Consider the following 26921-nt stretch of genomic DNA (forward strand, 5'->3'; position numbering starts at 1 on the left):
ACCAGAGATGTTGATTTTTCTTCTAACATTCAAATAGGTTGAGCTGAACATTGTTATTAATAATAATTTTTCAGTTATGTTAGTGAATGTAAAAGCTCTAGTGATAAAATCAACTTTTCAAAAAATCTGAACTTATTGTCTATCAATAATTTACTTGATAAAAATACCGAATTACAAATATAACTTCAAATTTGTTTCATATATGTTATTTAAACAAGTAAATCTAACGGTTTCAAACTATTTCTCTAAAACCATTATTTTTATTTTTTCTTTATAATATATTAAATTCTCTCATTTTTATGTTCTAAAATAAAATGTTATTATAAGACACAGTACAATTTCGAAGATAGTACCAAAATTGTATATGTGCATTTAAGATTATACTTATTGATTCTTCAATGTGCTGAAATTTAGTATTGTGTTCAAACGAGTATCAATAATAGCCGTATATTAATAAAAGAAAAAATTATGAAGTATATGTTACTTAAAATATAGGTAAAAGTGAACTTAAAATAACTTACAATTATATATATTTTTCTATGTTTAAATTAAAATTAAATTAAAAAAATATTTAAATATATTTACTGATTAGTCTAATATTATTAGATATAATATTACTAATACTAATACTAGTCATTTCATATTTTTATTTGTAGATTTTAACCACAGTTTTTCTGCTGTAATAAATCAAATAGAAATAAGAGAATTATTTTATGAAAATATATTTCATTTCTCATTTGAGTTGCAATTGATAAAATTTAAATTCTTATTATACTTATTTCAAATAGGTATTCTACTAAAGATTTAAATATTAAATATTCGTAATGAAATAATAAGAAAATCAAAATAACCAGCTATGCAAGTAAATTTATAGCCATATTTTAATTATCATAAATTAAAGATTCAAATGTTCAATAAATATTTTAAAGTTAATTCTATTATTATAGTTTAATTTTTTTGTATTTATTGTTATTTTATTGTCTCTAGAATTTATTAACCAATTGCTGGGAGACATTGTAAATATTTAAAATGAATGTTTAGTTAATTATAAAAATGAAATAAAGTAGCCATTTAATTACATTTGAATAAGAAATTTTAGCTATTATAATATTAAACTTCACTAGTTAAAAAATTTATTAATTATTAGAAAATACATATTTATTTACCAGAAAATAATGAAAAGTAAGTATAATAAAAGTTTTACCTTCAAAAATCATCATTTTATTAGTGTTGGTCACAATTCTAAATTACCGTACGAGATATTTAATGAAATAGATATAAATGAAAATATGTATAGAATATATTAATATCAAAACATTGTGAACTTGATCATGATACTGATTATTGTAACTGTCATTCTAAGATGCATTTTATTTGTTTATGTAATCTTATTTTAGTTTAATCGATAAATCTTATTAAATATAGTTATAAATATCAATTATAATTATAGATACATATTAGAAATAAATTTTTATTTAAAGTTTTTAAATAATTTTTATGTAACTGGTATAAATTGTCTGTTAAAATAAAGTCATGGTTTATTTTTCTATGGATTTTCTTGACATGTATAATAACACAACTCTTTGTTTTAGAGCATTCGTATATCTGTGGTACGATTCAATTTAAATTTATTTTTTTCTAAAAAACAAAAATTTTTATTAACATATATCTATTTGAATATATATATATATATTTGAATATTGAATAAATTTATCTAAAATTATCAAATAGTTATTAATAGGTTTACATACCAAACATAGAACAATCACCTCCCAAAAGTCGCAAATAATGAATCGCGTCATTATTTGATACATATGCTCTTAATGATATGATTCCTCGCCATCCTACCATTTCTAATCGCAAAGGATAAGGATTATCTTTGATTTCTTCTTCGTATACAAGTATGCAACTTCCTTTAGCTGTATGAATAAACAAAAAACAAACAAAACTTACATACTTTTACGAAATAATTTTATTTTGTATTATAATGGATGTTTCTGATTTTAATTTGTTGTTTACCAAATTCCTTTAATCGTTCTTGTGTCAATGGATGTAATTTACTTATTTCAGGTGGAGAGTGATGATCATTATTTTGCAGAAGCATAATTAAATCTTTTTTAAATATCCGAACTTTACGATGATCTCCAATAAAATGAACAATATTACTTAATCCTTCCTGTGCTAATCTGAAGGCACATGTCATATTTTTATTGTCACAACGTACAAAGGTTTTAACACCAGTATTTATCATTTTTATTTTGTCTTTGTTACACATAATAATATTTCGAATTGCAGGTGAAGTGAAATATATATTCTTTTTTTTACCTTCACGACATCGTACCAATAAACACTGTGGGTTTAAGTCGTCTGATATATTATAAAATTCCCTAAAATAAAGAAATTAAATTAACATATTTTATGAATCAATATTTTATAATCATTTTAAAAATCATACTTTATAGAAGGCCACACATCTTCATTTCCATTTTCAAAAAATACAAATGGGTCTTCTCGATAACCTTGCAACATTTTTCTTCGTTTTCTTTGTGAACGTAATTGTATTTTTGGAATTCCAAATTTTGGTTTTCATTTTTCATTTGATTAGTTTTATCTTCATCATTTATCAAAAAATATTGCGTAATTTCATTTGCAGTATTCACTTCTTATTTTGAATCATCTTCCCATGGTAAAGGCTTTAATTTTACCAAAACAGCTACAAAAAATCCTCCAGTATCTTGGTGATGTGGTAATATTCGCATGCTTAATAAGATAGAAAGTTTTTATTGAAAATCATAATGTATTTATAATTATTTTTTAAATTAACTTTATTAAAAAATTACAATCTGAAATAAACATGATAAAGAACTATAATTTATGAAATACTATAATGATTCTCAAAATAATTGAATAAAAATTTAAAGTATTATAATTTTGATTATTTTATTTAATTTTTTTTAAAAAGATTACTAAAGTATGTCTATATATATCTATATATAAATAATTAACATAATTATATATAAAGTATAAAACTTGCATATAGAAAATAATTTTTGAACAGTTTATAATCAGAATACTTATGCTGTTTTTCTTTTTAGCAGAATTTAATTATTTAATTATTTAAAATTAATTAATTTAATTACTATTTTTAAATTAATATGAAGTAAAATTATATCAAATCTATTTGCTGTAGGAATCAATTGGATTATTTTTATATGGTAAACATTACTTCAGTATCAGTAGTTGTTAAATACTAATTCGTTTCAAATAGATAGCTTAATGGTTCATTAGATTAATATATGAACAGTCTTAATATATTTGTAAGAATCTCTATATTAATGTAACGAATAATTTATAATAAACATTAAATAAAATTATGGATCTAGTAAATATCTATCAAATATAATTATGTAACATTATAAACTTTAATCTATAATTTTTACTTTCTTTCCTTTACATTTACTTTGACCTATACTTTTTATTTTGTTTTTATTATACTGTCTTTTCTGTATTAGTTTTTAATTACATTATGCATCCTATTATATACTTCAAATTATGCAATAACAATTAATTAAACAATTTTTTATTTAATTATTACATGATTCACATCTTTTTATAATAAGAAGTTTAGTGATATATAAATTAAACTTCTTAAAATCGGAAATTTAAAATGATCTCAAATTTAATTATTTTTTATTTAAACATAAATTTTTTATGTAGGCAATAATTTGTTATAATTGATAAGTTAAAATAAATAAGTAGAATATATGAAAAATTTGTTTTTACCATCTTTCCAAATGAAAATGTTCAGCTTCTTCTGGTTTAGGAGGAAACATTTTTGGTCGAATTTGTGTTTGCAATTGTTCTGGAACCTTTTCCCAACTAGTAAAATATTCTAAATTTTTTGATGCTGGTAACCAATATGATACACCTAATAAAAAGACGTAGGATGTTTAGAATATATTTAATTATTTTTTAAAAATATTTTTAAATGCATTTTATATTAATTAAATTTATTTCATTGAAATGAAATTATTGAATAGTTCAAAGAATTGATAAACAAATGTTTAAAATAAATATTAACCAAAAATCGTAATCTGTTTAAAGATAAAAATAAAACGGGTAAGATGATCCAAAACCAAAATTTGGAATTCCAAAAAATACAATTACGTTCACAAAGAAAACGAAGAAAAATGTTGCAAGGTTATCGAGAAGACCCGTTTGTATTTTTTAAATATAATTATCCGTTATAATTAACTAAATTTTCTATTTTAAAATTTGTAGACAATAATAAGAAATCAAACATCTCTTTAAATAATGTTGAACCATAAAATGGAAATGTATGAGTTTAGATTACAAATTTATTTAAATATGATCTATTATGCAAATTTCTACATCTCTCCTACTGTACACATATAAGATAAAAATTTGTTTTTATAGGATATCATTTCGGAATTCATTAATTTTCATTAGCTTATTTTCGATTTTTATTATCTACAAACTTATAATACTGATACATGTAATTAAAGATTTACTTAATTGCTCATTTTCACCATTTTGATTTTACTACAATAAAAAATAAACCTTACCAGGATTATACAATAATCCAGGAACTAAATGCTTGCAATCCAATAAACAAACAGAATTGCCTGTTTCTGATAGTAGTCTGTGTAAAACTCCTTCATTTTCAATAGGATTCAAAGAACATGTAGAATATACCATTTTACCACCAACAGTTAATAACTCCACTCCTCTTTTAGCTATTCTATATTGAATTCTATTAACAAAATCAAAAAAATTAAAAGCTCAACATTTAGATGATAAAATGTTTTTATTAGATTATATACATATATATATATATATATATATATATATATATATATATATATTACCCATGAAGATGATTGCCATTTGCAGGACTCCATTTACTCCAAATATCTGGATTTTTTCTCATAGTACCATCTCCGCTACAGGGAACATCTGCTAATATTCTATCAAATCTGTATAATAAAAAATGCATATTTATTCGATTGTCTATCTGAATTATTTTACAAATTAAGTGTATGAATCATTGATGTTTTATAAAATCTGAATATTAGAATAAAGTAAGATTATAAATACTAACTTTAACGTGTCCTTACATCCATCAGGTTGATTTATAATAAAATTTGGCATGGCTGAAGAATCATGATTAGTAATTAAAATATTTGGACTATTCAATCGCTTCGCTTGGTGAACAAGCATGTAGCAACGATTATTATCTAAATCATTAGCTATAACAAAACCTTCTAAAAAATGTTAAAATAATAAAATAAAGTATTATTATTAATTAATACTATATTCATTTAATTACCAGGACAGGCTATTTTTTCATCAGCATGTATCATTTCAATCAATTGTGCAGTTTTTGAACCTGGTGCAGCACACATATCAAAAACCTATTTAAATTAAATTAAAAGTAAAAATTAAAATAATTTATTTGTGTAAATAGTTGAAACTGTATTCAATCTAATTAGGATATAGTAATATAATAATTGATAAGAAAGTTATTAATTATAAAAAAATTAATTTTTGTTAAAAATAAAATATATACAAATAATTTTTCACAAATTTAAAATATTTCACCAAATTTATTTTAATTTAAAATGTTTAATAATTGAAGCATTCAATTATATATTTTCAAAATAAATAGATTTAAGTAATACTAATAAGGGAAGCAATTAAAATAAATGTTTTAATTAGAATTTATTTAATACAAAGTTTATGTACAATAAGTGATGCTTAAATAATACCAGTTCCATGAATCATTTATAATTATATACAACAAAAAATAATTCCTTTCCAAATTAAAATAGAATGCAAAATTAATTATAATACCAAATATTATATAGAATTGTGTTAATTTCATCTGTGTACAATTTAACTTATGTTTATTGCATAAATTAAATCAATATTTATTAACTAATTAATACAGGTTTGGAAATTCAAAAATTTTGTTTCAGATTTAGGATATTAATACCAAAAAATATATCATTGAAAATTTAAAAAATTTTAATTAAATATACATTTAATTTTTTAAAATAATATTTCTTTACAACATTAGATACTTATGTATATATATATATATACATAAAATATCGAAGAGAATAAAAATGATTTTTTTAAATATTTTTCTTACGTATATACACCATTTGATTAATCAATTACATATGTTATCTTGTACTATATTATTCATCATTATCACATAAACGAATATTTATCAATTTTATTTAAAAAAATTAGATAAGATATGGAAAATCAAAAGAAAAATTTATTTACAAAATTTTCTTTTCAATAAATAAAAAAAAATTAGATTTATTCTGTATTCTGAAATGATTCTGTTATATGAGGATTATTTTTAAAACTTCAGTTTGATAGGATAAAAAGTTTCTTAAGTTACATTTGATCTAAAAAAAAATTGGAAGTATTTTAATATATGACTTTGTCAATCATCTCAAATCAGATTTTGAACATTTATATACTTAGAAACATATATTTTTGAAAAATACCAAAAGTGAAGTCATAACAAGAACTCTTAATTTATTAAACTAATTACTGAATAATAATACTTTTATTTAAAACAATTTGATAAAATTAAAAAATATTACAATCATTACTTTAAAAGTAAATTATTTTATATTTTTATATATATTTTTATTTTATGTATACCATTTGATTTATAAAATTAGTTATACCTTATGCCAAGGTTTCACATCAAGTACTAATGGTGGAACCATACTAACAACTTCTTGTCTACTTATATTCCCACTATTTGTTTCAGCTATAAGAAAATTATGTAATTTTAGAAAAGCTTCTGATCTTCTTATATCTTTTCTAGTAAGTTGTAATTGCCATCCTAAACCATCAGGATAAAATGGCAGACAACAAGGTTTTAACTCTTTATTAACATTATCTTCGTTGTCTTCAAGATTAGTATTTATAATTTCTTTAAACAAATCTCCTTTAATCATTTTTAATAGGCTTTTAGTTTCTGCTTTTGATCCAGTGATTCGAAAAGCAACAGGAAGATTTTCTTTCATTTTATCAATAAATGAATTCCATTCATTATCTGGAACTATTTTCTGAGTTTTGTAATATGATTCAAAATCTTTATTTTCTCTAATAATTTCTGCATAAGAGCATGTAGGCATTTTATTCCATTCATCCCCTTTCTAAATATAAGTTAAAAAATATAAATATTATTATCCATTTATTATTTAAAATCTAAAATTATATTATTAACAATGAGTTCTTTAAATAAATGGAAACAATAAAAATTGTAATAAATTAGTGTAGAAAATTAAAATAAAAAAATTGTACATTTAATTTGGACAGAAAATGAGTACATTATATAGACATAATTACAAATTTGAAAAGAAATTAAAATTTTTTATATAATAAATACTTACTTCGTGTCTTTCTCTGCGTTTTTCCGCAAAATTTTTTTTATATTTATGTCTTCGACCTTTTCCCATAATTAAAAATTTAATTAAAATTTATAATCCTAATGCAAATTCAATCTTATAAGACACGTGCAAACTTATATTTAAGTTTGATAATATTTCTGCTACCTTTAATAAGTATATTCAATAATTATATAAAAAATATATAAACACATGTTAATTTGCTCAATTTAATGACTACTCAATGTAATTTGCTCTATCATAGTTTTTAAAAGTAAATATAACTTTTATGAAAAATATTTATATTTAAATTATCTAAATAATATATTTATTTTATCAATAAATAACATAAGTGTTAGCAAATTCGACACTAATAATATAGAAGATTAAACAGATGATTGTGTTAGAAGTACATACATAGGTCATTATAATTATTGATAGTTGCTTTATTGTGACTTGAAATCGTTCTTGGAATTCAAACATTAGCAGAGGTAACAGCAAGAACAATATACTATACTTAGACATTATTTGGCGGTGTGTTTGAAATTATACCTTCAAAACCGAAAATAAAATGTGAAGTATTGCTATTTAAGCCACTAAGCAATAACATTAAGATAAAATAAATTCAAATATAATTCAATCACTACCCGGTAACAAAGAATAAGACAAATCCTTCAATATAAATTTAATACATAAAACAAATATATAAATATTTAATCATAATCAAATTATAAGTAAATTTTTTATTTATTTTATTGAGCCTATTCTATATATTTTTTTCTGCAAAATAAAAATTCTTTATGTTAAACAATTAACTTCATACTTATTAAGCCTACAATATTAAGTAATAAATTTAAATATATAGATTTCTTCACGTGTAGTCAACATGTACCCTTTATTTTCAAACAATGAGAAGATTTACATATGAACTATTTATATAATTTTATGAAATACTTTCATGCATTTTCATATAAAATCACTGTCATATATTATATTAAGTTCAATAAAAATAAATTATAAAGCTCAAAGAAAGAGTATTCTACTATTATATTTGTTTCTTCAAATACTCTATGAAATTAATAATTTATTATGAATATCTTTGAATTTAATTTACGTGAAAATAAAGGATGCATCCTACTTATAGTGCTCTTCCTAGAAATATATATGTTCAATTATTTTTGATAGTTAGATATTTTCTAAAATTCTGATTTAAAATAGAAGTACATATATTAAGTTTGATTTTAAATTGAATATGATTTTTTATATTTTAATAATAGAATGTAATTTTAGATTAAGTATTTAATTTGCATTTTTATAGCAAATTAAAATTTTTTTTTAATGGTTAATTACTTTTACTAGATAGATGATTTCTATTAGCTCAAGATTGACGGGTTTAAATTATTACATATTTATAGCAATATAGCTAATACAATTTTGTAAGTACAATTATATTTGATATTCTTTTTCCTTAATTTCTTATGACGTTACGTAATGTCGGGTGAAACAAATAATTATTATATATATATATAATTGTTTGTGCATAGACTTTCAAAGATTTCGAATAATTTATTTAATATTTTAAGTTTCATATTTTAATATATATTTAATTTTCGGAGTCAAGAAACTTAGACCTCAACTGCGCATGCTTAAAATACAAACACTATATACGTTAATTTTTTAAATTTCCTTTTAAGTACATTACAATATATATTAGTAGTCGGCATTTTATATGATTTGCAAGCAAATTTGTAACACTATTGACAAATATGTTTTGATTGTTTAATGTTTAATTTTTTTTATGATATTATCGAAAATAGATGAGTATATAATTTTTTACATTAGTTAATATATGTTGCTACATTTAGTTGTAAATTATAATTATCTTTATGAATTAATTTTTTTACTTAATTATAAATAATAAAATATTTAATATAATGCCCGACCAGAGAAAAAATATAATATTTCATCCTATTATTTCGTCGATACAAAAAATAGCTTTGTACGAAACAAAATCCGTGAGCATTCTTTGTTATTAATGCTTGTAATTTATTTAGTATTTTTATATATATTAATTGTATTATATAGTCTATATGTCTTATATTTATTAGCATTTTTATCTCATGGGATCTAATAATACTTTGACCCGATTTCGAGTATTAAAAATTGATCGAATGGAACCACGTGAATTAATTCTTATGGATGATAAAATTGAATACACACAGGATGAAATTAGAGATCTTGTAAAAATGATAGATATGGGAAATCGAAATAAAGCCAATCAACGTGGTAATGCTAGTGGAGTAACTAAAGTTGTTTCTGCTTTTGGTATAATTGGTAATATAATATTAAACCTATAAATTGTTTAATTTTTCTAATTGAGCCTGAATATTAATTTTAATATATTAATTATAATTTTCTTAGCTACTTATTAATAAAAGTTCAATTAATAGTACAAAAAATTTAAATATTTTGTCAATTTTTCAGGTTTTATATGCTTTTTAGAAGGCTATTATATTATTCTTGTAACAAAGAGAAGAAGAATTGCAATAATTGGAAATCATACAATATATAAAATAGAAGATACTTCAATGATTTATATTCCAAATGATTCAGTAAGATTTTTTCATCCAGATGAACAAAGATATGTTAAGATGTTTCAAAGTATTGATTTAAGTAGTAATTTTTACTTTAGTTATTCCTATGACTTAACCCATACATTACAAAGTAATATGGCTTTACCAAAACATGTTCATACTGAAATATCTGCAGCCAATATCAATAATGAATTAAATTATCAAAATCATAATTCAGATTGTTTTAAAATGTGGAAATTTTATAATTTTCAGAAAAATAGGTTTTAAATATTTAATTTATTATTTAGAATAGGTGTGACAATCTTAAAGAAAAATTTAAATTTTATTTGTAGATATGGTGAAAAAATTGTAAATTATGGAATACGTACTAACCCTCATAGACGTTATATTTGGAATTCTCATTTATTATCTTCGATTGAAAAAAATTTACATCGAGATTGGATATTACATATAATTCATGGTTTTGTAGGTCAATCAAATGTTAGTGTATTTGGAAGATCAATATATATTACAATTATAGCGAGACGTAGCAGTAAATATGCTGGCACAAGATTTCTTAAACGAGGTGCTAATTTTGAAGTATGTTAAGAAATCTTTAATAAGCTATTTTATTACTGATCAGGCAATTAATAATATAAATTGTATTTTTATAGGGAGATGTTGCCAATGAAGTCGAAACTGAACAAATAGTACATGATTCAAATGTCAGTTCATTAAAAAATGGACATTTTAGTTCTTTTGTTCAAATGAGAGGTTCAGTACCTGGTCATTGGAGTCAAGATATTAGTAAAATGGTTCCAAAACCAACTATTACAATTGATTTATGTGATCCATTTGTAGAAACTGCAGGTATTTACATAATGTTTAATGTGAAATTAAAACAACAGATTTATATATTTATTTTTTATGTACTTTACTTAATTTTAGGAGCTCATTTCAATGAACTTTTTAAACGATATGGTTCCCCAATCATTATATTAAATCTTGTTAAAAAAAGAGAAAAAAAAAAGCATGAAAGTACTCTGAGCGAAGAAATGAATATAGCTGTAAAATATTTAAATCAATTTCTACCATCTGAACATAATATTCAATATATCAGTTTTGATATGGCACGAAAAAATAAAGGGCAAGAAATTATATTTATAAAATTTTTTATATAAATAATCATTTAAATAAATAATATAATGATATAACACTCTTAAAATATTGTACAATATGAATTAATTTTCATTAATTTTTAGAAGAAAAACTAATGTTATGGAACAACTAGCTACTATTGCAAATAATGCTGTACTGAAAACTGGAATATTTCAGTCTCTATATTTATCTTATAATAAAAATCATATATTTAATACAAAAAAATTACACAAATTAAAAGTTGATTCAAGTTTATTTTTATTAAATGATTTTAGTGATATATTTGAGAGTACAAACTTATCAATGACTTTTAATGATTCATTTAATTATTGTTTAATAAATGATGAAGTTAAGCAATATTTTATAAAGAAAGGATCTTTACAAACGGGAATTATAAGAACTAATTGTGTTGATTGTTTGGATCGTACAAATACTGCTCAATTTTCGATTGGAAAATGCGCTTTGGGTTATCAACTATATGCTTTAGGAATTTTAAATTCACCAAAACTTGAATTTGATACAGACTGTGTTCGCATGCTAGAGGAACTTTATGAAGATCATGGTGATACTTTAGCTCTTCAGTATGGAGGTTCACAATTAGTTCACAGAATTAAGACTTATAGGTAGAAGCAACTTTTTAAAAACAATTCATAGACTAAATTTTCTGTAATTTGATTTAGATAATTGTTATTGCTAGAAAAACTGCCCCATGGACCAGTCAAGGAAATGATATAATGCAAACATTAAGCAGATATTATAGTAACACATTTAGTGATCAAGAAAAACAACAGACTATTAATTTATTTTTAGGTTAACTAAAGAAAATATTAAATATAATTTCGGGAGTAAAATTATTCACAAATTTAACTTTGTTATTTAAATTGTATTATATTGTATCAATTATGTTACATTTTATACTTCATCAAATTTTACACAGAATTATATTTTGTATACATAAATTTGATATAGTACTATTAAAATGAATAACGATAATGTAATATTTAATATATCTAATAATTTATTTGTGCATTATAGGATTATTTATCCCAGAAGAAGGTAAGCCTCCAATTTGGGAACTATTAACGGATTATTATATACATCACAAACCAGCTTGTAGATATGTTAAAAAATCAAAAATTTTAACACAATGGTGGGATAAAAATGTGTTAAAATGTCTACCATATTCTTTTTTTGAAGTAACGAAAACGTGTACGGAAATAATACAAGTACAATGCAATCAAGAAGAGATAATTGATATTTATTATGATTATTATAGGTATTTTATAAATTTATATTAATAATACGAATTTATTTATATTATTCTAATAATTTTTTAGGCCTTTTGAATTGTCACTACTAACTGAAGTTTATTCATATCAAGTTAGTCATTCTGTAAGAGACTTCATGCCTCATTTCACAACAAATTTCAGTCCTTTTGTTGTTAGAGTTAGACCAGGCAGAAGAAGAGAGGAATCTACTAATAAAAATGTAAATATAAAAAATCCTTCATTAACAGGACATAGTGGTACAAGTAGCACAGCATCTAGTACTAGGTATTTTTATAAATTTATATATAGTTGATGAACTACACATTATACTAAATTATTAATCAAAATTCAATTTTAGTTCAAGTCTTAGTTCTAGTTCGGATGATAATGAGTCTCAGTGTATAAATAATTCGAAAATATTAGTTTCAAAATACAACACAGAAATATCGTTCAAAACACTTTTTCCATCTATGAGAAAAGTTTATGGTGCCCAACCTGATTATCCAAAAAGAACTGACACTCTTACATACAAAAGGCAAATTATATTAATTTTAAATTAAAATTGGTTTTTAAGATAATAATTATTAACATTATAATAGGTTTGTGTTGATAGGCAAAAATGCTACTTATAAATTGGATTCAAAATTTCAATATAAATTTTTGCCTTGTATTGAATATAAAAATGTTGAACAATTTACTATTACAACAAATACTATTAATATTTATGAAGATTATTTAAAGAAATCAAAGGTAAATTAAACATGTCATTAAATATTCTATATTAAATTATTTTAATATTTTTAGTATGGTGGATCAATACCAAATTCTAATGATCTGAATTTATATGAACAGTATTCACATCAACAACAACTTCATCTTGGAGTTTTACATCCAGATTTACCATAATTTAAATTTAAAAATATAATTGTATCATTATGTTAACAAAAACAAATTTATATATTACTCAATAAAATTGTATTTAATTTATTCCATACAACATTTTTAATATTTATTATGTTTGTTAAAATATAGAATGAATTCAATTAATTAATTTTTTAGAATAAATTATTTATTTTAATTTCTTCTTTGGGCGGATATTGTTTGTATGTCCACATTTCTTTTTACGACAATTGGTAGCACGAGGATGAAGACGAGCATAACATTTTCTACAAATCATTTTGTCGCAATTGTATTTTTGAGCAAGAATTCTAAGAGTTGGCTCAATAACACCTCCTCTAAGACGCAATACAAGATGTAAAGTAGATTCTACATAATAAAATTAATTTCATTAGTTATTACATAGTGCTAATAATTTTTCAAAGTTACCTTTTTGAATATTATAGTCAGATAAAGTACGACCGTCTTCAAGTTGTTTTCCAGCAAAAATTAATCTTTGTTGATCTGGAGGGATGCCTTCTTTATCTTGTATCTTAGCTTTCACATTTTCAATCGTATCTGATGCTTCTACTTCTAGGGTAATAGTCTTCCCTGTTAAAGTTTTAACGAAGATTTGCATTGTCAATTATCTGAAATAATCCATCGTAATATTAAAATTAAAATGAATGGTAACAATTAGGTTGTTTATTGTAAAATAATGTTGAAATTTGGAATACTGTAATTATAAATCCGAAAACCAATACATCCAGTGGCATGCACGATGGGACGATAATATTTAAGCAAGTATATAGAATATCATTTGTTTGAATTTAATAATTATACGTTAAAGGTAATAAAATATAAATTATTTTTAAAAATCATTGACTATTAAACTAATGTAAAAGAGAATTACCTATCGATTCCTCAATATAACTGAGATAAATTTGTTACAATATAGATGATGTATTTTCCAATTGAGTAAACCGGAACTTAGTGAATTGCCATATTGCGAGATTAAAAAAAATTCATGTTGGACAAATAAAAAATAAGTAATGAATATAAAATAATCATATAAATTTGCTTAATGTATTAAATTTTTTATAATAAAAATAAAAGAATAAACTTAAATTTAATATTTATACAACAAATAAAAGGATTAAATTTCAATTGTAATGAAAATTATATATATTTCCGAATGCGCGTGTACGCATCTTCTGACGTAATCAACTCAAATACTTGGATTTATAGCTTTATGGTGATTGGTTGTTATATGCAAAATTACTTTAAATTTTTTGATAAAAGAAAATTATAAAAAAGAGATCAAAACGAAAATTAAGCGATAGCATAAATCTACGATAAACAACCAATTATTATAAATACTGATATTTCATTTTTCATTGTTCAGAATATAATTTTTTTTACCTGCATACATACGTTTTTAGTAAGTAATTATATTTTTGTTTCATTAAACTTAAAATATAATCCATATCAACATAAATTTCAAAATATCATTTTGCATATGATATGAAAGCCAATAATCATTTGCTTTTATTGCACATGCCTGAAATTCTTGTTTTTATTTATCTTATAAATATAGAATTTAGCAGATTATACATAAAATTAAATGTAATTTTTTTAGTTAGAAAATTTATCAAAATTAAGTATTGGAACACTAACAATTTTATTCGTTTTTCTGTGTATTTCCAAACATTTTTTATTTCTGTGGTTTTATACGTATCAAGTTATATTTTTTATAATTTAAAATACGTTTTATGATCGGAAATCAATATAGAATATAAATTGATTATATTAAGATACAATGATAAAATTGCATACATTCATAAATGCACTGTATTCAAATTGATATATGTATTTAGATTCAACAAATTTTAAACTATTTATAAATATTTGTAGAAAAATGATTGAAGAGGTTAGAAAAAAACTTGAAACTGAACTTGATAAGTTTAAGCAAGTTCAAAAAGGTAATAATTTATTATAAATGAAAGTATATAAATATATTTGTATTAGGGTACATAGAAAAATTAATTTATAATTGTTTATAATAAATTTTAGATTACCACAAAGCTGTAGCACGAAGACAGATATTAGGTAGCCAGTTAAATGAAAATAATGTAGTTAAAGAAGAATTAGATCTTCTAAACCCTGGAAACGAAATATATAAATTAATTGGGCCAATATTAATAAAGCAAGAATTAATTGAAGCAAAAGAAAATGTTAATAAGCGTGTGGAATTTATATTGAGTGAAATGTAAATCTTAATTAAAATCATACATATGACTTTTTAATTATTACATTTGTATTTTTTCTTCTGTTGATAGAAAACGTACCGAAGATTTAATAACATCATTAGATAAAAAACAAGAAACTCATAAAGAAAATTTAGTGAAATTTCAACAATCTTTTGAACAAGCTCAAAGTAAAAGTATGAAAAGTAATTAAATTCAAATAATTAAAAAAATGAAATTTTTGATTTCAAAATAACTTAAAGGTATCTTGTAATTTCATAATTTATAATAACTATCTAATAAATTTGTTTAAAATTTGTATATTTTATATTTAACTGCTAATATTTTTAATACATATGTATTTCATAACAAAATTTTTATTGGAAATGTGAAATGGTCACAGTAAATAAATAAACATTTACATCTGCATATAAATGTACACTGAAATTTTATTTTTTCACACATTTACTTTTCATATTCAGAACAGCTTATAATAGTACAAAATTAAAAAATGGTTCTTTTCACATATTTCCTAAAATAAATGCTTCTTAGAAAATTAAGTATAATAAAATGGGATAATTATCATTATTGTGATATTTAAATTAAATTAAATTTAAGTTTAAAAATTATAAAAAATCATGACATTCCTTAAAATTAAATGTAACATTTTTAAATTGGTGCTAATATAATATAACATTAAAGAAAAGATTTTAATTTTTATAAATATCTAATTATGTATATTATAAATCGAATCCTTTTCATTATTAATACATTTTATGACATAATATGGAGACTGAAATTAAGTTTGTAATTATATATCCTTGATTTTAATGTTATATGATGTATATTTAAGTATATATTTGCAATAAAATATTTTGAAACTTGTAATTTTAATGAGAAAATATTTTAGAATGAAAGCGTTTATATAACAATGAAAATATTTGTAAAACCTAGTAATAACGCTGTACAGACTTAATGTGTAGTATTATTTCGTCGACGTCTCTTGCGACCTCCACCTGATGGACGATTTGATGCTTGTGCAGCCCATTGTTCGTAATAACGTTCTGCTTCTAGCCATTCTTGATATTTATACCACCACTCTTCCCATTTAACATAATCATCAAGAGAAAGATCTCGAAGATAACCCCTAGATTTATAATAATCATATCTAACACGAACATCATCCCAACATTCTAATCCTCTTGGACCTTGAGTCAATAGAGATTCTGGATAATGACCTGGAGGAGGTGAATCATAACCTAAACGAGTAATTCTTTCTTCTCCTTCAATTACTACTTTCATTGTATTATTTCCAACTTTTGTAATACGCATATTTTCCATATCTCTTCGATCAACACTCCACTGAGCCATTTTGCCAAATCTGAGATTTAAATAAAACAACTTGTTACATATTTATTTGAAAAATAAGATAATAATACTGATATATATGATCATATTAATTAGATATACTTTGATTTTCTTAATTAATTTTATAAAATAGTCTATCATTTAAAAAGTTAATTTAAAACTTTTTTATTTGCATTATATCACATAATCAATATAATTAAAAAAATATTAAGAAACACCTTTCAGACAATGTCATTTTTGGAGGAGGCACGTGTGAAGTTGTAGAAGAACTGTCACTATCATCACTTTGTGAAGATTCTGCAGATGGATGAATCATTGATACATCTGGATGACCTGTGTGTGTCTTCTCCACTTTTACATGCTTGTGCATCTATGTATTAGTTTCAGTTTAATCTATTTAATGTATTATCTAATATATTACAGTAAAAAACAAATGGACACTATTTTAAAACATGCAGCCTTACAAACATATGTGTGTATATATATTTTTTAAAGTTTAATGATATATTTAAATTTAGTATTACATTTTTTAAAACTTTTAATTGTAATTTTGTTGTATTCCTTAACAGTTTCCTAGTAATTATTAATTATATTAACTTAATTAGAAATATTATATATAGTAAAAAACATTGTTATTTTACATTGGACTATAAAAAATAAAAATAGTTTGAACATGTACTTATTTATATTTATAAAATATTTATAAAATATGTAAAAAATTATTATAACAAAAAATTAATTTAGTAGTTACTTCCTAAGTGAATTATAAAAATTGGTGTAAATATTTTTTAAATTAAATAGTTTCTAATCAAATTACATTTGATATATACCTATTAAAAATTAGAAATAGATAACGATTTTAAATAATGTAAATAAAATAAGATGTATAATTTGAGTAAACATAAACTTTAAATACCATATGAACAGATTCTGGAATACGTGGATCTTCAGGTAATTTGGTTCGATGTCTTTCTTTTTTTCTCGATTTTAAATCTTTTGTTAATTTGTTATAATCCTTTGGATGTCGTGATGGTGGCTGTGGCATTGGAGGAGGAGTTCGTGGCTGAGCCATTGGTGGAGAATGTGGTTTACCTGATCTAAGTGGAATAATTCTTGAGCTTGAAGAAGCAATTTCTTTTGCAATCATACGTGATTGTATTGGTGTAATTGATCTAGATTGAGAACGAGATGTATTGACTATTCGTCTATGATTTTTTAGGGAGCATACAGAACAAGATCTATCTGAACACGTACTGCCAGAGCTTGGACTTTTCAATACTCTTAGTTGAGTATTGTGACACTTTTCTCGTGGGGTTCTGGGACTACGAGGTCTAGGACTATGTGATTTTTTTACTCTAGGACTTCGAAGCCTAGGTGAATGTGATCTGACTATTGGGCTTTTAGGTCGAGGAGTGTATGAATTTCTAATTCTAGGACTTCTACGCCGTGGACTTCGTGAATTCTTATTTCTAGGAGTTCGAGCTCTTGGTGTATGTGGGCTGCGTGTACAAGGACTCCTAGGACTTCGAGGACTACGTGGTCTGGGACTACGTAGTCGTGGACTACGATGTCTTGGACTACGTGGATGATTTCTAGAATCTCCACTTGATACACTACCTATGTACATTTCTTTGTAGCCACTATGTCGCCATCTATTGGGGTCCCTCTCTTCTACTTCTAGCAGTTTTTTATTCCAATAATTTGATTGAAATTCTCGAGCCTTACGCATAACATTATCCAACTCCTTACGTTTTCCTGAATTTTCTCCATGTGATCTTGACTGTGATGTATTTGAGTCCATCCGCAACTTGGTAGAACTACTGGTACTCCCTCCTCTTCTTCTATCATAATCTCGAGACATCCTACAAAAATATAAAAAGTTGTTTTAATTTTTTAAATATGTTTTAATTCACATAATAATCTAATAAATATTTAAACTAAATAATATAATTTTTTAAATTATTAAAGTTGATAAACTAATACCTAATTAACCAAATATTTTATCAAATATATTATCTTATATAATATATTATATTACTAATTTGTACGAAATGGATTTATTTAGATAAATGATTAAATTATACAATTACTTAGAAAAAACTTTTATTTTTATAATAGATAAATTAATTCAATTACCTGGTGTATAAGGAATTGCACTATGAAGTTCGCCAAATGACAGATGATGTAAGCCGTACTCCTGCGGGACCAGTGAACAGGTGTGTTAGTTGTCATAATATGACGTAAAACCCAAAACATTAATTTGTCGGTTTTATTTTCATAGATCGGCAAGAGGATGCAGTAGCACCGCCGATCCTAGTGAGTCGGCTGCAGGGTAAAAAAATATGAGATCGCGAAATCGCGGGCTCCCTGTATAGATTAGCCAGGTTTCTCCCACTGACCGACCTTGGCTCCGATGTCCAAAATTCATCGATCTCGACACGAGGTGCATCTTCGCGACACCGTGACGCACCCACCACGAACGAATACAACATCGACATTGCCATTGCCCCCGCCATTCCATGCCCCGCAATTTCATTTTTATGCGCGTCATTATTTCATTGATCTTTTAAAATATGCAGAGAAAGAATAAGTCCGAAATAAAAAAAGCCACGCCCGCGCGGCGCACGACTTTCTTTGTGATATCGGACTTTCCAGAAACGCATACTTTCTCTTTATTTGAATGCAAACGCGAGCATCTTCGCCGAGATACGCAGTACTCACCGATGCGAAGATAGTGTTGGGCGTCCACATATAGTTTTCTATTAACAATTCACACCTTAATAGCACAATATTACAAAACTTCACAAAATATTCCTAAGCTGCTGTAAGGAGAGGATATTCAGAGAAATGGCGATAGGGCAATATTATTTATCTACATCTTTTCGCCCATTCTCCCTCCACCCTCCTTATTCAACTTCTTGCTACTAATTATTACACGCGCAAGAGCTAACCTACTTTTTTTAAAGTTCGTTTTTTTTTCTGTTTTCGCGGGCGCGAAGCTCTATGAAACAAAACCGCCGGTACAAAATTTTACTTTTAGAAATTTTATCTAGTGTTTTAAGTCTATACCGTCATAAATACCGACGCCTCATATTCACCGAACCATTAACGACATGCGACACTCACTTTATTTTACTCACTCAACCGTGCCAACTCTTATATTTTCATATCTGATACACCCTAAATTTTTTCAAAATAAGTGCACTTGCAGCGCGTAATGAGATTTGCAACACATTCAACTTGAAGTTCGATCCAATCAAACTATCGCCATTGTTCAACAAAAACATGAGAACATGCATTCTCAACTATGCGACATCTACAGAATGACATTTACATAACTTCTAATAGGAATATATAACACACAGGTATTATGAAAATCTAACATATAAAAAGAAATTATCTTAAATTTTTATAACAACAAAAAACTACAAAAATTTTCATTTATATATATATTTTAAAATAAAAATTGAGAAATTTTATCTTAAGACTTTCGATGATTATCCCAATATTAATTTATTTTCAATTAATTGATGTTTATAATAAAATATGAGTCATCGAAAATAAAAATAAAGGTAAAGCGAAAATTTGTTAATCATAACATTCAGATATAATTCAGTTACATGGTCATTCAACTTTTACAGATTTGAAAAATAAAGATAGCTTGTAAAAGAATTAAAAATAAAATTGTATATGATTATAACTAACTTTGTAAAGGACATTTTTCAGTGTTCAAATGATTATGCAACATAAAATTAATAAATAATAAATAATATTTTTAAAAAAATTTTATTGAAATTACATGAAATTTTAGATATATTTTTACATGCTGCTAAATACCAAACATACATATTGCACTGTATTGTAATACTTTCAGCGATATAAACATCTGAATTATATATCAACCATGAATTAAAATTAATTATTCATTACTTGGAATAAATTAGCACGTTTTTATAATTTTACGAGCAGTTTCTCAAAATGAAATTACTTGAACCTAAAAATAATTTAATAAATAATAACAATAATATACAATAGCAAGCAATAATTGAATGCATTTTAAAATTAATTTTAAATTCTTGTTTTATTAAAGGATTAGTAATTAATAGAAATATGAATTTTTTACAGGCTCAATAAAATATTTTGCACTATTACAATTTTTTGTAAAGCGTAAGAATGAGTAATTTATAATTAATCAATTGTTTATCTGAGAGAAATAAATGCAAAACATATATTAAATTACACACATAAATTAAATAAATGTTTACAAACATACGGTTTATTTTCAAGGAATATAGTTACTATATCTCATACGTAGTTGCGATAGTATAATTTTATATTAATTTAGTTAAGTCAGTATCTAAATTATAGATATAATAATAAGTTCCCATAAAATTATTAAGTGCCAATCTTAAAAATTCTATGTTTTATTTAATAAAAAGTATCGGTGTCACATTATTATTCTGAACAATGTTTTTGTATTTGCATTGGATTTATTACAATAATTCCCCAATAAAGGAGTACTTTTAATATCAATTGAATTACAAATATAAGCTAAAGAATTTTAATATCTAAACAAAGAATATATAAATAAAACTATGAAATTAGTAAATACATTTAGATTAGGAATATAAAAAATACATTTTAAAAATATCGATTTCAATATAAAACTTAAAACAATAAATTATTATAAGTTAGCTATTACTCATAAATGAAAAATTATATTAATTTTTTTAAATAATATCGCAATAATTTGTATGCTTTTAATACGTGCAAAATCCACATTTTCTTCCTGTCCTATATTTGGATAGTGAGCATTGTGAATATAACTTTTAACCGAACTTACATTCATTATTATGTTTGAAATATAAATAACACGAAACAATAAAACATAATCAATAAATTTAAATAGGAAATGGTTTGTTTCTATATATAAATTTATATAGAATACGGCAGTTATTGTTTTTATACAAATGCTTATTTTATTTAAATTAAGTTCAAGAATAAATTCTTGAATTTAATTCCTAAATTTAAATAATAAAAATATAAAATAAATATTAAGATTTTGAATTGAAATATTTTTTAAATATTATTTAAGTTTTTTAATTCATTGTTTTATATTGGAATACATTAAATACATTAACTTTAAATATTATTATAACTAGAAGCGATATTAAATTAAAGAACTAAAACAATAAAACTTAAGAATTCATTGTGATAATTTTAAATTTGATGGTGGAATTATTTGGATATACTTTATTTCTATCACTGATTTAGAATATTAAAAAGTAACGCAATTTATTTTTGAAATATTTTTAAAGCTATCATAGTATTATGGAAATGTTTAAATTAACAATTAAATAATATTAAATGGCAATAAAAGCTTAATTATCAGAACAGTAAAAATGAATAGCAATTAATTGTTACTTAATTAGGTGTAAATTTGCACCAAATTCATTCTTGTATTCGCAATTATTTTTCTGCTTTCATGCAGCATTTTATAACAAAATTTAGCTGTTATTGAACTAATTTTTTTTTTTAATTATTGAGCTCGTTCAAAAATAAAATAATATAAATCTATTTAAAGTAAATTTATATAACAATTATTGTTTGTTACATAACAAAACATTTTTATAAAAAATAATTATATTAACAGCTAAAATTGGATGTACACTATTACAATAAATGTACAAGAAGATTCAAAATACGTCAATAAAAATTAAGAGTTTCCCATTTAGATTGTTTAGACAATTTTTTAATTTGTATATTGAAATATCATATTGAGAAATTTGAGAGGCAACAGTGATAACAAAGCTTTTTAAAATTAATTAAAGAAATTATAAGTACACCTGTTCGGTATTGAAGCAATTTCCAAGAATGTTAAAATGGGAAAAGTACAAGCCCTCTGACGCTTATATTTGTAAACATTGATTTTACGAATTCTCGAATATTCTACGCCTTATTTTTTAGTATCCTACATATTTCCGCATATCAACGTTGATTGAAAATTCTTGAACTTTTCAATGTTGTGTCCTTCTGGACTTCTTGAATTTCTAGAGCATATTCTCAGACGTCACCAAACGTTCGGCCTAGCAATAAGCCGATGCATTGTTGCCAGCGTTGTAAGCTGTCACACGAAGATGTAAGAGCACCCCGCCACGCTCCTGTGTTCACTGTAATTTTCTCAATCATTCAGTTATCAGTTATTACTCATACAGCCACTAAAACTCCGCTTTACGCCAAGCAATCAGTTTTACTAAATACACGCACATAATTCAGCCAGATTATGTAATAATAAGATAGTAAGCCAACAGTGAGGTCATAATAATTTATAACTATTTAAGTGCACCATAGTTAAGCAGTCAAGAGTGCTGATTGCGTCACAAGAGTGAAATTAAATAAGAAGCACACCACCTACACACTTATCACAGAATTAGGTAAGACAACGAATTTCTGTGAATTTAATAGAAGGAGAAACTACATATTGAAGGCGCAAGCGCGCCAGCCGTGATAGGCATTGTATGTTCGCAAAGCTCCCGCTAACGGCCGATGTGTTTAAGTCTCCAGCTACCACAAGGGCAATCGAAGGCGAAAGTGCGGAAGTCATCACAAGCATTACCCGACGAAGTATTCGAGATTTACAACCTCTTACTTTCAGTATAACCATTTACCATCAAGCGCAATTAGGTCAGACTAGAAGATTTACAACCTCCTACGAATACCTCCTGTATGTAGTGCATGTCAACGCCACGTGACAACTACCATCCAACTGCAAGATCTCACAGATTCCAAGCCAAGATGCTAGGAGCATCTTGTAACAAGCTGACTTGTAGAACGGCGATTTGATCTTGATGACTGAACACAGTATAAATAGTACCGAATACTTTCATGTTCATAGTGAAACAGGGCATATTTGTATTAAAGCTGTTTTAGACAGAGAAATTATTGATTATTACGAATTTTTAGTTATTGCTACAGATAGAGGTTTGTAATATTTTGTTTTTATATCTAATCGTATATTTAAGATCGAAATAGAAATAAACTTTTAAAAATTATAATAATATAAGTTGTTGATTTAAATTTTTTTTTTTTAATTAATAGTTTGAAGTTTATGTTATCAAAAAGATTTTTTTTATTTTTAATAAAAATTAATTACAAAAATATATGAGGGAATAAATATGTACAGGAGGATTCAGCTCAACATCAATCGTTCGAATATCGGTCATGGACATCAATGATAACGGTCCTGTCTTCCAACCACGCGACTACAATGTAACATTAAGGATTGACGATCTAATAAATGAACCATTTGTACGTTGTAGTGCCTCTGATGCAGATATTGGAATCTTCGGTCAAGTCATTTATGGGATTTCATTTGGCAATGAAGCTGGTATATTTCGTATTAATAGAAATTCTGGCGAAATTTATGTAACACGTCCTGATCAATTAATCACATCAACCATGTATATCTTGAATATCACGGCCACTGATGCTGCTGGACGAAAATCCGATATAAATGCATCAGTACAAATAACTATAATTTCAGTCGGTAAAAAATTTGTCAGTTGTAATAAACCAAGATATGTTATCAGTGTTAAAGAAAATGTTGCTCAAAATACCTTCATTGGTAGCATAAAAGAATCGACTGGTAAGTAGTGTATTAATTAGTAAAATTTTATGAAATACAAATATTTTATTTCACAAATAATCTTAAAACATAAAAATTTTGTTAAAAATAGGTTACAATCTGTTATCTCAAAATCTTATATATATCACTTGTTTCAGTTTGATGAATTTTGAAGCATATTCTCTTGATTAATATATGATAAAATCCAATTAAACAAGTAAATACTTTTAATACTAAAATAATTTTTCTTCCTTTGTATTAAATCGATGCTATGCTTGATTATTTGATCAATGAAGTTTACAATTTTCATGGAATAATTTTCAGCAATTTAAAATATAAATTATTATATAATATATATTATATATTTTTGAAGTTTATGTAATTTCAATCGAAGATTACATAGTTTTTTAAATTGAGATATCTAGGATTAGAAATTTAGTAATGCCATATTCTTACTACAGAACTAAATTTAATGCAATTGTGTGACATTTATTGTCGCTCAGCTAGTTGTATTGAAAAACGACAATTTATTTATTTTAATTATTTAAAATGTCCGTTCGATTTTCTGGCTCGAAGGGCCAATGTTCGATAGTCCAATTTAGTTTGTCGCCTGCCTTAGCAGATGCTTAGGTAAGGACTTAAGTGGAAAGGCTGCAAAGATATACAGTATTTGTAGACTTCGTTAAATATCGTTTATTGCCGAGTTGAATTCACTTGTCATAGGAGAGTGTGAATTATGGTCAATCACAGCGATGCAGTTGCCTTGACCCGATTCTGTGATTATTAGTTCCACATCACGAGAGGCTCTGTGATGATGGTAACGATGCTGTTGCTGATCATTGATGAGCAAAATGTTTGCAAGTTACTTGAAGCATATTATTGAAGTTATATTTTCTTAAAGTACACAAAACCTTTTAATAGTAGCACTTATTTATCGCTTTGCTCTAAGGATATATCCTAGTGACGTCACGATAATAATCGGCATAGTAACAGACACTAGCGCGCTATCGGCGTTGCAAACTCGTACGAGAATATTTAAGAGCAGCGCTTGACGCGCATTGTTCTTGAGCTAGTACTAACCACGCAGTCTCTACGACGGGCTTACTATTCTACCTTCAAGCATCACCACTACAGACATCGGTTTCCATAACTTCTCACGTACGTAAGCATCAAGCAGTCCAAAGAACTAATAATGAAGCCACATCTATAAAGGCGGCCCAACACGCACGGAAGCAACGCATACGACCGTTCCTTACAACTACAATTATAAAGGCGGACCAACGCCCACCTAAGTAACGCACATTACCGGTACCACCATACTTATACGAGCGAACCTCCCGCTCACGTAAGCAGGGACGCAACACGGACATCCTCCCCACCATACAGACAGCAGCGGCGCTTACGCTACACCGGCGGCTAAGGCAGCATCGTCTCACTCGCCCCTCCAGTGCGCATCTATTACTACAGCGACTCGTCTTGCAAGTAGAAGGGATCGTGCCCCACTCTACCAAGAGCATACATACCCTCACCATCACGTACACCAATTGAAGAAACTTCACCACATAATTCACTCACGCTATCCATTCATACTCCTATGACCATTAACTAATTGTTATATTTATTATATTTAATAAAAGAAAAGACATTAAACTCTACAAGTAGTATTAAATAATTGCATTGCCCCTTCCACTTGCCAGCAACGCCTCCACCCACCATCAAAGGGAAGTTTTTAGTCTCATACCAGACAAATGTTAATTGATAAATAATTAATTTAAACTTATATTTAAACAAATCATGAATATTCATAAAGGTCAAATTGTTTTCATTTTCTTTTTTTATTGTAATGAAAATAATAAATATTTTTTACTACTTTATATATATATTTTTTTAGATTATACCTTTATGCTATTTCCTTCAGAATATCTCAGGAATACTGATGAAGTGACAGCTAGGCAATGCATGTTTTTCATTAAAGTGTAATTGACAAATCAATCAAAAATTGAATTTACATTATACAAACAGTTGATTCATAATGACTGACATTATTTTAAGTCGTATTGCTTCACTAATTCTTGTCATATAAGTTATTAATCAGCACAGAATATTTCCTGTGTTTGATCGCATTGAAGTAGCTTTTTCTAATATTTTTTAGAATCAATAAATCTGGTTAATCAGAATTATGAGATCAGCATACTATTGCATTATTAGATTTCTTATCAATATTAAGGTGTTACCAATGGAATTATATAGCTATTTAGTTATCAAACTTATAGTCTAATATCACATAAATAGTATATTATCCATAATCCTAAGTAATCACTCGGCAATACAATAAATATATATATAATTTTTGTAAATATTACTTATTC

General features: G+C 25.1%; 5 protein-coding genes across 10 annotated transcripts; 2 read left to right on the forward strand and 3 right to left on the reverse strand.

Annotated features, from left to right (window-relative positions):
* Positions 1-1457: 1457 nt before the first annotated feature.
* Positions 1458-7636, reverse strand: Nsun2 (tRNA (cytosine(34)-C(5))-methyltransferase Nsun2). The gene is given in 12 exon segments (XM_011504424.1): positions 1458-1638; positions 1752-1919; positions 2020-2387; positions 2456-2561; positions 2564-2760; positions 3784-3928; positions 4587-4774; positions 4890-4997; positions 5123-5285; positions 5351-5435; positions 6732-7208; positions 7446-7636. Coding segments are annotated over 12 exon segments (2121 nt in total). The 5' UTR covers positions 7512-7636; the 3' UTR covers positions 1458-1588.
* A 1749-nt stretch (positions 7637-9385) lies between these two features.
* FIG4 (polyphosphoinositide phosphatase FIG4) lies at positions 9386-13375 on the forward strand. Its single transcript, XM_011504425.1, has 13 exons — positions 9386-9454; positions 9548-9773; positions 9924-10293; positions 10366-10612; positions 10687-10882; positions 10961-11159; positions 11275-11793; positions 11868-11980; positions 12206-12446; positions 12508-12723; positions 12797-12973; positions 13038-13188; positions 13243-13375. The coding sequence occupies exons 2-13, from the start codon at positions 9560-9562 to the stop codon at positions 13342-13344; spliced, it is 2745 nt and encodes a 914-aa protein (XP_011502727.1). The 5' UTR covers positions 9386-9454; positions 9548-9559; the 3' UTR covers positions 13345-13375.
* Positions 13376-13487: 112 nt separating this feature from the next.
* RpL40 (ribosomal protein L40) lies at positions 13488-14292 on the reverse strand. The gene is made up of 3 exons (XM_011504427.1): positions 14228-14292; positions 13765-13964; positions 13488-13704 (listed from the first exon to the last, which is right to left on the reverse strand). The coding sequence occupies exons 2-3, from the start codon at positions 13952-13954 to the stop codon at positions 13508-13510; spliced, it is 387 nt and encodes a 128-aa protein (XP_011502729.1). The 5' UTR covers positions 13955-13964; positions 14228-14292; the 3' UTR covers positions 13488-13507.
* Positions 14293-14715: 423 nt separating this feature from the next.
* Positions 14716-15810, forward strand: Pfdn6 (prefoldin 6). 2 transcript variants are annotated; one of them, XM_011504428.1, is made up of 4 exons: positions 14716-14755; positions 15229-15296; positions 15388-15583; positions 15654-15810. In XM_011504428.1, exons 2-4 carry the CDS (start codon positions 15233-15235, stop codon positions 15772-15774), a joined length of 381 nt encoding a protein of 126 aa, XP_011502730.1. In that variant the 5' UTR covers positions 14716-14755; positions 15229-15232; the 3' UTR covers positions 15775-15810. The 2 variants fall into 2 exon arrangements, with proteins under 2 accessions (XP_011502730.1, XP_011502731.1); XM_011504429.1 differs by lacking the exon at positions 14716-14755 and adding an exon at positions 14849-14940.
* Positions 15811-16453: 643 nt separating this feature from the next.
* On the reverse strand, positions 16454-20220 carry LOC105366108 (serine/arginine repetitive matrix protein 1). 5 transcript variants are annotated; one of them, XM_011504434.1, is made up of 5 exons: positions 20055-20220; positions 19065-19125; positions 17845-18790; positions 17147-17298; positions 16454-16941 (listed from the first exon to the last, which is right to left on the reverse strand). In XM_011504434.1, the coding sequence occupies exons 3-5, from the start codon at positions 18787-18789 to the stop codon at positions 16533-16535; spliced, it is 1506 nt and encodes a 501-aa protein (XP_011502736.1). In that variant the 5' UTR covers position 18790; positions 19065-19125; positions 20055-20220; the 3' UTR covers positions 16454-16532. The 5 variants fall into 5 exon arrangements, with proteins under 5 accessions (XP_011502736.1, XP_011502735.1, XP_011502734.1 ...); XM_011504433.1 differs by having other exon boundaries at positions 19065-19253; XM_011504432.1 differs by having other exon boundaries at positions 19650-20220.
* Between the last annotated feature and the right edge of the window lie 6701 nt (positions 20221-26921).

The sequence above is a fragment of the Ceratosolen solmsi genome, unplaced genomic scaffold, assembly GCF_000503995.2.
Source record: "Ceratosolen solmsi marchali unplaced genomic scaffold, CerSol_1.0 scaffold17, whole genome shotgun sequence".
NCBI classification, from domain to species: Eukaryota; Metazoa; Arthropoda; class Insecta; order Hymenoptera; family Agaonidae; genus Ceratosolen; species Ceratosolen solmsi.

Coding starts and splice junctions, on each gene's coding strand:
- Pfdn6 (XM_011504428.1), top strand. CDS start 15,233: ATGATTGAAGAGGTTAGAAAAAAACTTGAAACTGAACTTGATAAGTTT. Junction 15,297..15,387: donor GTTTAAGCAAGTTCAAAAAG/GTAATAATTTAT, acceptor AATAAATTTTAG/ATTACCACAAAGCTGTAGCA. Junction 15,584..15,653: donor GAATTTATATTGAGTGAAAT/GTAAATCTTAAT, acceptor TTCTGTTGATAG/AAAACGTACCGAAGATTTAA.
- RpL40 (XM_011504427.1), bottom strand. CDS start 13,954: ATGCAAATCTTCGTTAAAACTTTAACAGGGAAGACTATTACCCTAGAA. Junction 13,705..13,764: donor TGACTATAATATTCAAAAAG/GTAACTTTGAAA, acceptor TTTATTATGTAG/AATCTACTTTACATCTTGTA.
- FIG4 (XM_011504425.1), top strand. CDS start 9,560: ATGGGATCTAATAATACTTTGACCCGATTTCGAGTATTAAAAATTGAT. Junction 10,294..10,365: donor TATAATTTTCAGAAAAATAG/GTTTTAAATATT, acceptor TTTTATTTGTAG/ATATGGTGAAAAAATTGTAA. Junction 13,189..13,242: donor ATTATTTAAAGAAATCAAAG/GTAAATTAAACA, acceptor TAATATTTTTAG/TATGGTGGATCAATACCAAA.
- LOC105366108 (XM_011504434.1), bottom strand. CDS start 18,789: ATGTCTCGAGATTATGATAGAAGAAGAGGAGGGAGTACCAGTAGTTCT. Junction 17,299..17,844: donor TTCCAGAATCTGTTCATATG/GTATTTAAAGTT, acceptor ACTAATACATAG/ATGCACAAGCATGTAAAAGT. Junction 16,942..17,146: donor AAAATGACATTGTCTGAAAG/GTGTTTCTTAAT, acceptor TTTAAATCTCAG/ATTTGGCAAAATGGCTCAGT.